The 14,069-nt window shown below is 37.3% G+C and overlaps 1 protein-coding gene across 6 annotated transcripts in view; it reads left to right on the forward strand.

Annotated features, from left to right (window-relative positions):
* Positions 1-14,069, forward strand: part of abcc5 (ATP-binding cassette, sub-family C (CFTR/MRP), member 5) — a 94,143-nt gene that overhangs the window by 25,990 nt on the left and 54,084 nt on the right. For 3 of the 6 annotated variants that reach the window (XM_069897142.1, XM_069897138.1, XM_069897139.1), the window contains 5 exons: positions 2,118-2,351; positions 3,914-4,087; positions 4,928-5,075; positions 7,266-7,414; positions 10,293-10,400. In XM_069897142.1, the coding sequence (XP_069753243.1) occupies positions 2,118-2,351; positions 3,914-4,087; positions 4,928-5,075; positions 7,266-7,414; positions 10,293-10,400 (813 nt within the window). Of the gene's footprint in view, positions 1-2,117; positions 2,352-3,913; positions 4,088-4,927; positions 5,076-5,271; positions 5,353-5,845; positions 5,930-7,265; positions 7,415-10,292; positions 10,401-14,069 lie in introns of those variants that run through there. The other 3 variants (XM_069897143.1, XM_069897144.1, XM_069897141.1) reach the window with 3 other exon arrangements.

Genomic DNA, 14,069 nt, shown 5'->3' on the forward strand with positions numbered 1-14,069 from the left:
AAATGGACTGTTGCTTTCATATGGTGAATCACCACTGGAAAAAAAAACCCAATGGAATCGGCTATGGAGTGAAAAGTGAAACGAGTGATTCAGCATCACAGCACACTTCTAACTAGGGCTTGATTCTCCTGTGTGAATCAATCAGAAAGAATTGCTGGGACTGCAGTTAATGTATAACTTGCAAATTAGCATTTTAAAGATGGTATGATTGATTTGCTAATGAGACTTTGATTGAACTGATGGATGCAATTTGTAATTTGTCTTTCTAAATATTTACAAGAAGTTTTATTTTAAATTTTCCTTGATTCATTGCCTAGAGTTCCAATATTTGGGTGCATGTACATGCATGTTTTCTTGCTTTCTGTTCACTGGATTTTTAAAAAATGAACACTATGCTATCAATACAAGAGCTTGGCATTGCCTCCAACTCCTACTCAGCCTGGTTTAAAAATTAACGAACTAATGAAATTAAAGGGCTGCTCAAATTTAAAATGTATTTATAAATATATTTTGAATTTAAAAGCTAATTTGATCTTGTATTTTATGTGTCTACTAAAACTTTAGAAGAAGATTGCCAGATATGACCGTGCAAATATTTAGTGAAGCAATTTTGTAATGTGAGCTGAAGAATTCTGGAGTTGAGGTAGTTGCCAAGTAAGCCTGTGAAATTTCAGGATAACTGCATAGCTCTGTACTCTAGCTATATTGCATTACTAAACTTTTCACTGCTGTTTCAGAAATATAGGCCTAGCTTGCTGGAATTCTGCATAACCAGATCAGTAGGAATTGCAAGTTTCAATGTTTCTGATGTCTAAAATTATTAAGCAAATTAATGGTAGCAGAGGAAAGGAATGTCATGGGCAATGTACAGTGGGAACTGTTCATTTTAAAATAATTTGTAATGTATCATCAGTAATTAAATGGTCATGTAGATTATTGATATGCAAAACTCGAAGTGAATTTTGAGCTACTCCATACATGGATGGCATAGTAAACTGCGTGCATTTCAAAAATATAACAAGATTTTTTTTTTATTACCCAATCCTAAGAGCTTGAATTACTTGTGTTCTAGTAGCAAGAAAAATTCTGCAGTTAAGCATTTTCCAAACGAATCCTGAAATTTTTGCAACTTGCCTTGATTTGAATTTGAAAGAATATCTGAGGAAAATAAATTCCTGGTAAAATTGAGCCGCCCACTCTACAATGTTCAAAACTGTTAAGAATTTGAATGGATATTACATGCTTGAAATTTCCATGGCATTCTCATAGGATTTTGTTTTATTATTTGCAACAATCGTAAGTTGTACAACTTATTTCTCACAGCACAATTTAAGAATTGTATTCTTTGTGATAATCTGTATCATGTGAGCTCAGTACTGAATATCTTTGCTCTTTTTCAAAGAAAACATTACATGATCTGGAATGGCAATGTAGATCATGTATTACAGTGTCGATGTTTTGGAGGCATCTAACTTTCCTCAAAATTCTTAAGGTTTTATTAAATGCCATTGCTTTTGTGATGTACTTAGTTGAAATAATTGTATCACAATAGATATTTGTAGGTTTATGCCATTATGTTACAACAGTCTAGTGTAAATGAACAGATTTAATTTATCAGAAGAAAACAATTTGTGCAGTTTTATAGTCTTTATATACATTTTATGTACTTGATTTAGGGCTTAATTGTTGCTGTGTGTTTTGGCGATGATTGGAATAACAATAAAATTGACCCATCAAAATGAGTTGAATTCATGATGTGATAAATTGCCACTTATGTGGTTTCCATTTCCTCTTTTTATATTCACAATCATGACATCTGTTTTGTAGATTGCGTAGCAACAGAATATTTTGGATGAGATTAAGTAATTACCTCAAAGTATTCTAATATGAGCATCATTTGTTTTTCTCCTGGTTAGGTGACATTAAACTCCCACTATTTATTTTCTGGTGTGTTTTGCAAATACTGTCACTTCATCACTCAGTTGTAGGTACAATTAACACAATGGAAAATGGTAAAATAAGCAATGTGAATTTCAAAGTATGTCCATTCTACAAATTTTTGAGAAAAAGTAGGCAAAAACAATTTTGTACTCACACCAGTATTTTCCTTTTTTTAGGCTTTTCTTGTGAAACGTCTTCTTGATTATGCATCACTGAATGAATCTAATCTGCAGTATGGTTTGCTGTTGAGTCTTGGGCTGTTTTTGACAGAAATAATCCGTTCCTGGTCATTGGCAATGACCTGGGCATTGAACTACCGCACTGCTGCCAGGCTTAGAGGAGCTGCTCTTACTATGGCATTTGACAAAATTTTGAAACTTAAGAACATGAAGGAGAAAACTTTGGGTGAGGTATGTTGCCCTGTCTTGCCTCCAAATAGAAAACAAATCATTTTGATTCAGTAAGAGACTGAAATTTGTTTCAGCTTCTATCAATTTTTATGAAGTGGGAGGATTGGGGCATGGACTAACTGAATCATAATCCTGTTAAAGGACAATAAAATGCACAGTACAATTTTGACAGCAAAATAATAATGGGTGATATCTTGGTCTTGACAACATGGAAACTCTTCAAGCCTGTATTTACTATGTTATTCCTGGTACAATGCTTCCCAAATTCCCTGCAAGAGAATGAGCAACATTCTCATGAAACAATATGTGAACACTCTTCTTGAGAACAAAGCCCAATCCCAAATGTAAAACCTTTTGAGGATCATTTAAATTTCTAAGTGAAACAAGCTAGTTTACAGAAGCTGTGGTGTAGTTAATGTACAAAAGTGCTGGATAAACTCAGCAGGCCTGCATTGTCCACATAAGGCAAAGATACATAACCAACAATTTTGCATTCCCCCTGCCCCAGTCTCTCTCTTTCGTATCCTCCTGTCTTCTTTCCTCCAGCTATGCTTACAGGGTTATCCCCATCCCCTGATCAATTCTCAGCTTTTCTCTTCTTCCTTCCTATCCATGTCCACCTATGGGCTCTTGGCAGTTGGCCTATGTTCCTACCCCTACCCCTTCTTCCCTCCTACCCTCTTCCTTTTTATTCGCCACCTGCCTGCTTTTTATTCTTGAGTACAAGTGTTCAATTACTTGAACATGGTGACACAGGTAGGCTGTGGTGACTTGTCTTCATCAGTTGGGTTATTGAGGTTAGAGTTGAGACATCATGTTACAATTGTAAAAGATATTTTTGAGACTGCATAGAAATATGTGTTGAAAGGATGACATTAAGTTGGAAAGGTTGCAGAAAAGATTGACAAAGATGTTACTAGAACTGGAGGACTTGAATTATAAGGAAAGGCTGCATAGCCTCGGACTTAATCCCTGAAACATAGGTATGTGGGTGGAAAGAAAAAGTTTGAAAGCCACTGTTTTAATCGTACCTAATTGTTATGTGCACGGTTTCATAGCTCCAAAGGAAATGGGCCAATGACAATTTTTCTCAAGCAAAATATTTCAGTAACAATTGGGTCTAGAGCAGCGATTCTCAACCTTCCCTTCCCCCTCACATACCACCTTAAGCAATCCCTTACTAATCACAGTGCGCTTATGGCATAGTGATTGCTTAAAGTGGTATGTGAATGGAAAGAAAAAGCTTGAGAACCACTAGTTTAGAGGAATATGAGATAAACAGAAGCTAATAGGGGTGGTTTGGGAAGACAACTTGGACAAATATGGATAAGTTGGGCTGAAAGATCCATTTTCATGTGGCAGTTTCCTTTATGAACTTAGACATTTAACCAGCAAACTTTGTTCCATTATGTCAGACAGCAGATGAAGAAATGTAACCGGTAAGTTCATTAGAAACCTGTAAAATGTGCTTTAAGATTAGTAGCAAAATGAAACTGGACATGTTGGGTACATTGTTTGATTTGTTGAAACCAATCTGATATTTTGATTTTCTTCCCGTCCAGCTTATTAATATCTGCTCCAGTGATGGACAGCGGCTGTTTGAAGCTATTGCTGTTGGAAGTTTGTTGGCAGGAGGACCTCTTGTTGCAATTTTGGGCATGATTTATAATGCAACATTGCTTGGCCCCACTGCTTTCCTTGGTTCAGCAATTTTTGTACTCTTCTATCCTGCGATGGTAAGTTATCAGCAGTTTTTGAAAGCCTAAAATTAAGAGCAATTGTGCAGTAACGTCAATTTAATGAAACAGTCATTGGCACTGAGGTGGGCATTGTGCTATGATGTGGTTGTTTTGATGAGCTGTTCTTGCTATGGTGTATGACCCATTTCTGAAGGTGTAGGTATGGTTAAGCATATATCAGCTTAGATATAGTTTCTTTTAATAGAATGTTGGTTGTTTAATGCTACACTTTAAAGATTTTTAATTTTATTCTTATAATTTTTGGTACCATTTGAGAGTGTAGAATTTGTATAAATTGGTGTTTTAATTTGAAGTTTTCTTTTTTACTCTGTAAGCACAGGGATCAGGGATATTAATTTGAGACAATAACCCTTATCTGCTATATTTTGATGTCAGCTGTTCTCTTAATGCATTGAATGAAAGAATCCATTGTACTCATCCTCTACTGGAGGTACCTCAATTTGTTTCTTTGTAGTGAGCAATCTGTATTGTCTTTCCCATTTCCACATTTTCAGCATTGAAATAAATTGTGTAATTGCTGTTAGTCATTCATGGAAGGTATTACTTTATACGATTCAAATAAAATACTGAAGAAAATGTATTCCTTGCTTCCATGATTGCTTTATTCTGCTTTCATTGTCTTCAACACATTTTCAGATCATTTTTATAGTAATTTTCTGTTCGTAAAAAAAAAAAAGCCTTCAAAAATGTTCTGCTCTTTCACTTACTATTCAGGATATACCTATAGTTTTGTCCTATTTTCTATCGGAGCGAATTACAACAACTATGAATCAGGAGTTGTATTCCACACTGAAACTTTCTTTTATTTTGTAAAAGATGTTCGTATCCCGGCTGACTGTATACTTCAGAAGGAAGTGTATTTCTGTAACAGATGAACGTGTTCAAAGAATGAATGAAGTCATTTCTTTCATTAAATTTATTAAAATGTATGCTTGGGTGAAGGCATTTTCACAGAGCATCCTCAGTGAGTATGGCATATCAAAGAACTTGAGTTGATCAATTTATAATATATTCGCGATGATTTATATTTATTCCCTGTTGGGATTATCAGTGTCTGTTTTACAGCTGTCTGTCCAAATTTTGAATATTAGTACTTTGTAGTGGGTTTCCTCTTGTTTTAAATCTTAAAACCTTTAAACCATTAATCCTTATTTGTTCAGCCTCTTGTATAGAAGAATAGGATATTGATCACTGGATGCAAATCGGTATTCTGATACGGAGTCATGGGGTATTAAAGCAAGGTAACAGGCCCTTTAGCCTTTAATGTCAACAAAGTTGTCTATCTAAGCTAGTACCATTTGTCTGCATTTACCCATATCCCTCAAAACCTTTCCTATCTATACATCTGTCTAAATGTCTTTTAATCATGGTAATTGTGTACCCACCTTAACAGCTTCCTCAACAGCTCATTCCATTTACACATCCCTCTGTGGAAAAGGTTTCTCCTTGGGTTGCCTTCAGATCTTTCCACTTAGACTTTGAATCTATGATCTCTTGGTTTTAGACTCTCTTACCCTGAGTGAGAAAGATTGTCATCATTCCCCCTTTGATTTAATACATCTCCAGAAGACCAGTTGTCAGCTTCTCCTTATAACTCAATCCCCTCAGTCCTGGTAATATCCTTTCCAGTTTAATGCTGTAGTAATGAAAGCAATGCAGCTAACATTTGTTGTGTTTACTCCAAGCTTCTTTGGGATTTCCCAAACGTGCACAGTTTTAAAATGGAAATCTAGAATATTGCTGAAAATGATTCAATGGAAGCTGAATTTTTTTCATCCTCCTCTCAGGAAATCGCTTGAATTAATGTGAACTTGTAAAGTATGCTGAGTTTTTTTTTGTCGTAATAACAATAGTAAGTTTGTTAAAAATGTAAAATGTGCAAATGCATCAAAATTCTTACCTGCTGCAGCCGAACAGGTACTTCATGCAGAAAACTACAATTGTACAGATTAAATCTAATTCAAAAATAGATGATGAATACAAAAGATAGATAATTATTCACAGTTACCATGGTGGAATAAAATGGTGTTACAGTAGTGCGGCCAGTCCTCTGGTGTGAGAGCAGTCCATGATTAGCGGAACAAGGTGTGTTTCAAAAGCACTGTTGTCTGTTGGAAAGTGTTCCTGAACTGAATTGTGCTGGTCTCAAGGCTTCTGTCACATAGCATAGAGCAGATCCAACCTGTCCATGCCAATTAAGTTGGCATTCTGGACAAATTCCATTTGGTCTGTGCCTTTCTTAAGTCCTTCCTTTCCATAAATCCATCCAAATGGCTTTTGAATTATTATGCCTGCATCTCTGGTTTCCTCTGGTAGCTCATTCCAAATACAGACCACCCTTTGAGAGAAAAAAAGTCTGAGCTTGTTAGATCTTTGTGCAAAGATTTCTATTCCACCCCTTCTTTGTGTTTAATGATAATAAGTTTGTTGTACATTGCACATATGCACTGAAATTCTTGCTGCAGGTGAACAGATGCAAAAACATCTTTTAAAAAAAAACTATTGTATACTTAATTGAATTAAAAAGAGGTGTGAAGTACAAATATTAGATAACATTAACATCATAGATTATTGATTAACTTGATTTTTATGTTAGTAAATCTTGTGCATGATATTTCTTATCATATTAACCAACATGGGTGGCGCATTGGTCCAGCACGTCGTGTAAGAAATCAAGCTCCAAATCTGACATTTCGTGCAAAATGTGAGGTGTTTGCATATTCTTTCATGTAACAAAAATGTGCTAGTTGATCAATTAATAGGCTAGAATAAATTACCCTGAGTGGCAGGAAGATCATAGGGTTATTGACAGGCAGAAATAGAAATTGGGGGCAGTGGGATAAAAGGGATAGCTATGGAAGTCAACAAAGGCCCAATGGGTTGCATGGCCTCATTTATGTTATAAGAGCAGAGTGAAAATATGAGAAACATTAAAAATGATTTCCAGAAATTGTACAGCATAATCACAAGTCACATCACAAGGAAAAAAAAAGATGGTGTTATGATTAACTTTGTAAAAGTAAAGAAAGTTAACAATTTAGTGTTTTCACTAAAATGCATCTTGTTAAGCAGTAATAATTTCCGTGTGCTTGCATTAGTTTTCAATTTAAATATATATCTGGTTTTACTTCCAATGATTTTCTTTCTTTGCTAGAAATCAGAGAGTTGGAACACCAGATCTTAGAACATGCCGGATATTTTCAAAGCATCAGTGTGGGTATTGCTCCAATTGTTGTGGTTATTGCCAGTGTCCTAACATTCTCTGTTCACTTGCTCTTGGGCTATGATCTCACTGCTGCTGAGGTTAGTTTGCATGTTGGAAATTTATAAATTTTAAAGAAAAAACATGTTCTATTTTCTGTAGAGTTTGAATAAAATGAATGTTTTAAAGGTCAAAAATGATGTGGGTTTGGAGATTGTTTCTTCTTGTGGGAGAATATGACACCAGGAGCTTTTTTAAAAAAAAAGTGGTTAAATTATTGTTTTCTTCAGATGGTTATGCATCTTTCAAACTCTATTTCTACCACCACTTGAGGAAGAAACTTATTTATCTATCTATTTATTCAATAGTTTCTTCCTCAAGCAGCGGTAGAAACAGAGATTGAAAGATGCATAACACATGTATAGAGAAAGAGTGGGAGTAGATAGGAATCTGGGTTGAGGGGTTGCATTTAGATCTAACATGATCTCATCGAATGGCAGAGCAAGCTAATAGGATAGTGATCCAATTTCCTTTTCAAATACTGAAATGAAAATAAACAGAGGAGAAAGATGTCCAGTTGTCATCTACCAAAATTAGAAATGATAATTTAATGTTAAAAGAAGAAATTCAAACAGTTGCTGTTGAAAGGTGACTGCCACCCTTGCTCAACCTTCAGCAATTATTTTGTGACAATCAGGAATTGAGAGGTGCAGCATTAAACACTTGAAGGTTGGAGCTGCTTTGCTTTCTCTTATTCTTAGCTGGAGGAAAAACAGTCTCACTCCAGCACCTAAGCCGAATTCATCGACTGCTTCTTAATGGTGGCCTCAGGCAACTCTCTAAAATGTCTTTAAGCATTCTATTTCTGTGAAGACCCATAATTGCTTCTTATCTGCATTGGAGTACACCAGTAACTGGGCACAATTTATTGCTTATGTCAGCAAGCTCAATGGTTTGCCAAGATGTGCAGAAAACCTGGGTCATTTTGATTTCATTTCTCTTTGTCCTTCTCTCACACCCCACCATATTTAGCATCTTACCCAGCTGCCTCTTTTGGCTTTGGTAGAGCTGCATTGAAATATGGAAATGGCGCTAGGCACCGACAGCCATAGAACTCCTTTCTGGCCAAGCCACCAGAAGGCAGCTTCTAATAAAAATCATGTTCATTGATCCACTAATAGAAATGGAGAACTCCATATAACATATAACAATTACTGTACGGAAACAGGCCAAAAGCCATATTTCCAGCAATCTGAGGCAGTTTATCTATCCTTGGAAGATCTAATCCAATATTTTAAGAGAATGACCATCAACCATTCTGTTCTTGATAGAAACTGCCTGACCTGTTGGTATTTCTCTTCTTTCAGATTTCTGGTATTCAAAATATTCAGAATATTTTGGGTATTTGGTGGTGTCAGTCAGCATAAAAAATCGAAATGCTTAAGTGAATGAGAATAAAATTTGTCTTTATACGATATCTATAGGAAAGACACAAACTTAATGTTTCTTTGGTTCTGCATTTAGGAACAGGTGATCTTTGCATAACAGAGGTAAAGGTAGTTGTGTTCCAAGAAAAGGTTCCCCATTGTTCAGTAAAGTTATGTTGCATCATCAACGCATGCATTGAGAAATGCAAATTGATAAAAAGAAACTGCATTCATTTATTTACTTTTTTTTTATAACTGCATAAATTCTGTGTGAATGAATTTGATTCCATTTCTCTCATTTTTGGACAATAATTGGTCAATTTTTTTCCATGATTCGAGTGGTAGAATGAAGAGGGTCACTTTCTCTGATGAATTGATTTTGTGTGGTTGATTTTGTTGGTTTTCAAAGCCATGCTCGTTGGCAAATGGTTTTGTTCTATTTGTCTTTCCTTAAAATTGAACCAGGCAAATCTCAATCATATTAAACATTGCATGAACCATTCCATATTTGCACAAGGGTTGATCATGGCATCCCACCTGAAATTATTGTCTAAACATTGCGTGATATCTGTGTTCAAAAAAAATCCTAAGAGCACCCCTGTTATTTCATAAAAGATCAAAACCAGAGCACTTACAATGCTACCAATTTTATTTTGGTGGAGGTGTCTAGCAAGGTCAGTCAAATGTGATGACATAATATTGTGCATACAAGCGGGAGCTGAAAATTACTGTAAGTGACAAAACTGAATTTTTGCACATTTTGATGACCATATTTGCTGAGGCACTCTCCTACCTGACTTTAAAATGACTTCGGGAGGGATTTAAAATTTCTGTTTCAGATGTGAGCCACCTGGTTGGAATCAACCAATTTAAAATATTGAGGGCGTATTCTTCCATGAATAAATGGAAAAAAGGTTGTGTGTGTGTGTGTGTGTGTGTGTGTGTGTGTGTGTGTGTGTGTGTGTGTGTGTGTGTGTGTGTGTGCCATTGTCTATTTAGGGTACTTGTTTTCCATTTGGATAACTATTTTCACTATCATAAATAGCATGGCATTCTCCACCAATAGGAATGCATGGTGCTAAAATACCCACAATCCATTTTGTGTGACCGTTTCAGTGTATGAATTTGTGCTTAAAGCGCTTTCCAGGTTGCATTCCTTCTGTCATATGAGCAATACTCATACACACATCTTCCATTTCTGAGATGATTGCCCTTGAAAGCTAGAGTTGATTTGCAGCAAATAAATTTTTTAAATTCATTAACTTAAGCTAGCTTATTGCCAAGTCCAAAAAACATGTCCAGCAGAGTGCTGTTAATTATAGCTGGCTGTACTAAGTTTTACTCAGCAACTCATGAAAATCTTAGTTATTTTCCCAGTGAATAACAAACCACATGCACATTTGTGTGCCATATAGTTTGTGACATCAAACATTATTTCATGGCACTATGAAAGGTGGATTGATATTTACACTTAATTTTTGTCCACGATAAAGGCTTTCTGACTTGTGGTTGTAATTCTCGGCTTTTTATCATGCAGTGTTTTTAATTTCAGGCTTTTACTGTGGTGACTGTTTTCAATGCTATGACTTTTTCCCTTAAAGTCACTCCATTCTCTGTGAGATCGCTTTCCGAGGGATCTGTAGCTGTGGATAGATTCAAAGTAAGTTGTTCTTTTCTCAAAAAAATGCAATTTGAAGTCCTTTAAATCCAAGAACAGATACACTATCCTTTATCTGGACATCTAAAATCCAGAAAGCTCCAACATCCGGCAAGTGGGGAAAGAGATGACAGCGCGAGTCGGGGGGAAGGGGGAGAGACTGGCAGCGCGAGTCGGGGGGAAGGGGGAGAGACTGGCAGCGCAAGTCGGGGGGTGGGGGGGGGAAGAGACCAGCAGTGCGACTCGAACAGGTGAGGGGGGGGAGAACAGCAACGCAACTCAGGCGGGTGAGGGGGGAGAACGGCAGCGCAAATCGAGGGGTGGGGAAATGGCAGCGCGAGTCAGGCGGGCGGGGTCAGGGGGGGGAGACGAGCAGCACAATTCGGGTGGGGTTTCCGAAATCTGGAAAAATCCAAAATTCGGAACACACTGTCCCCCAAGGGTTCCGGATAAAGGATCGTCTATCTGTATTATTTTTTATCAATTCAATGTTACATTTGGAACAAAACCTACTTTTTTTAAACCAAAAATGATTTAAAAAAGAATTAGTTGAAATTATTTGTTAAAGCAGAATCAGTTTAGAATACAAATAGTGCATTTACTAGCACAATGAAGATTTTGTAAAACAGGTTTTGATACGTAGAGCTGAACTGATCCTTCAAATTATACCATTGAGAAATAGGTTAGAGAGAATTGAAGGAAATTGGGGGGAGCACGGATGAGGTGGAATTGTTATTGTAGATGCTTGAAGGCTTGCTAGAATAAAGGGCTTCTATGCTGAATGATTTTTTTGACTATGTTAGTCAACATATTCCTGGATGTGAGATAACCTTTGCACCCATCCTGTGGTCTGAGGAGTGGTGAGGAATCCATCACAGTCATCCTGCTTATCAGTCAAGATTTGAGTAGAATTGGGACAGACATGTAAAAATAACCATTTCAAAGGTTTTGTGCAGTTTTACACTCGTGTTCTGATTATATTGTGTGAATTTAAAGGATTGTGGAATCTTATTAAAGGTCTTTGACATTTTGTCTTTTTGCATGCCATTACCTTTACAAAGTGAAGTTCAACTCATTTGTTATTTGATAAATTTACAATTATGGAACAAGGAGAGGGACAGATTTCAGTGCGTCGCAAATAATTTTTGGTGCCATGTTAATTGAATTGCTGTGAGGAAATGTGAAATCAAGAATTTTTCAAAATGGATAAATTTGAAAGATTTGGGCTTAAAAAGTTACATTCGTGCATTTTAGCAAGAAGATACTACAACTTCATGTCTTTGACATTTTTTGATCAGAATTTCTGTTTATTTTTTTTCCCAACCGTTTACAGCACGGAAACAGGCCATGTCGGCCCTTCAAGTCCGTACCGGTTCACTTGAACAACTCCATTTATTTATAACTGAAGGAGTTCTGAGGGTTTTCAGACTGAGGTGGGTTGGGAAGGAGCAAGATCATGAAAGTATTTATACTAAAAAAAAATCAAGATGTTGAATTTCCACTTTTTCTTAAGATTGGGATCATGGGTGAGCAGGACTTCAATGAGTGAAGCATAGTTTGCTTGAACTTCAGGCATGGAGAATCATGAATGTTAAATTGAAAGGCCATAGATGCCTGAGATTTTATTGAGAAAACTGCAGTTTCGTTTATTCCTTTCATGCTTCCTTTTATTGTCACATAATAATACATTAAAAATCTAACATGCATGATATACTTAAATTTTTGTTGCCATATAAGGCAAACAGAATCACCATGAGCATTGCCTGGCACCCTGAACAATATGAAAAAGGGAAGCAAAAGAGGGTCCCTTCAGAGTCAGAGTGTCCATGCATTCACCTCCAGAGTTTCTACAGCCGCACAAACTTGTGTTCGATTCATCGGCAACCTGAGCTCCAGATCCAAACTTCTAACGTGATCAGGAAACCTTCACCAGGAGCTCTTCTTGCCCTTAGTCTGTCTTGAATTCTGGCATGGATGTGGGTCCCTCTGCTACTGAGCCCTTCGCTGGTCTGCTGGCACAGTCACCTTCCCAGTCTGGTCCTTCAGCTGCTGAGCCCCTTGCTGGTCTGCTGCCGTGATCACTGTCCTGTCGGGCCATTTCCTTCTCAATAGGGAAAGTTCTCCCTGTTTCTGGTGCCCTGCACCAATCTGCTGCTCCCCCAGATTTGGAAAACCCCTCAGGGTGGTTGCTGACCATAGGTGCTGCAATCTTGGGCACAGACATTGTGGTTACAGGATTATTTGGAAAACAGTTTGTTTTTGAAAAAAATGATTCAATTTGAATGTTTGTCATACCACGCTATTACAGCACCAGTAACCCGGGTTCAAATCCAGCGCTATATCTCCCATTGTCTGCGTGGGATTCCTCCCACCTTTCAAAATGTACAGGGTTAATTGGCATATTTGAGCAGCATGGGCTGAAAGGGCCAATTACTGTGCTGTATGTTTAAATTTAAAATTTAAATTATTTTCCTTCAGAAGAAATAGTTAGCCAGCACCTCTGCCAAAGAAAACTAAATGACACGGCTGCCTGACTGGATTTGAGACAATTGTCAATGTCATGTGCAACTACCATTGTGTTGAAAGGGATTGAATCAGGATGGATCCAGCTCCTCAAAACTAGACTTCTGTGAAATGTTACACTGTTGGAATGAGAGTTTGAAGATACCTGTGAATGCACTCACAGCCCAGGTTTTCCGGCTAGGTTTTCCATCGAGACCAGATGCTTCCTTGGATCCACTCTCCTGAAGGCAGCCTGTCTATAGATACTGACAGTAAAGGATCTTCAGAAGAAATAGGACATGCAATGGTTCCTCCTGTTCTGGTGATCAAAGTGGGCATAGAAGGCATTGAGCTCATCTGGAATTGAAGCTTCGCTGCCCCCAATTTTGCAGGATTTAGCTTCATAGCAGGTTATGTCATTTTAGGCACAGTTATTGGGTATCCTTTGATTCCATTATATTCTGGAATCTCCACTTTGCCCAGGGAATCTCTCACTCCACCATTAATTGCGAGCTGAAAGAACCAACATTGAATCATCGAGGGAAGCACAGTAGTGGCCCGAATGTAATGGAGAGAACTAAGAAATCCCACATCATTTGGTCAGATCAATGTTGTTTGTAGTCTTGTCATTTCTGTCTGTGGGCAACAAAAAAATTAACAAAAAGAAGAAACCACTCTTAAACACAACAAATGCAAAGATAAAGAGTTTTGAAATAGCTTTCAATCAGAAATGCAAAGTGGATGATGCAATGCTGTCTCCTAAGTTTTCTACCCCATCATTGGTCAATTTTATTCTCAATATGCGATAGAGGGAAATGATGAAACACACTGGATACACCAAAGGCTTTAGCAACCTGCTCTGGAACATACTTTGTCACTCGCTAAAACTGCTTATGTGCTGCCAAACTACCGCAGTAGCATCTCCCTGAAATTTGTGCAAATTTATTTGTTTGCCTGGCCACTCGAAGCAAATTTGAATTCTGCCCATTACTTTCCCATCAGTCTATGCTCAGACATGTCATGGAGGGAATGATTGGACAGTAGCTTCAAGGTGCTCATTGGTCCTTTTTTTGGGGTTTTGCCAGGATCACTAGGCCTGTGATAGTACAGATTCTATCACCAATGTGTATATGTACAGATGGTAGTATAGGATGACTGTGTTTGGCTGAG

Source organism: Narcine bancroftii, chromosome 9 (genome assembly GCF_036971445.1).
Source record: "Narcine bancroftii isolate sNarBan1 chromosome 9, sNarBan1.hap1, whole genome shotgun sequence".
Lineage (NCBI taxonomy): Eukaryota > Metazoa > Chordata > Chondrichthyes > Torpediniformes > Narcinidae > Narcine > Narcine bancroftii.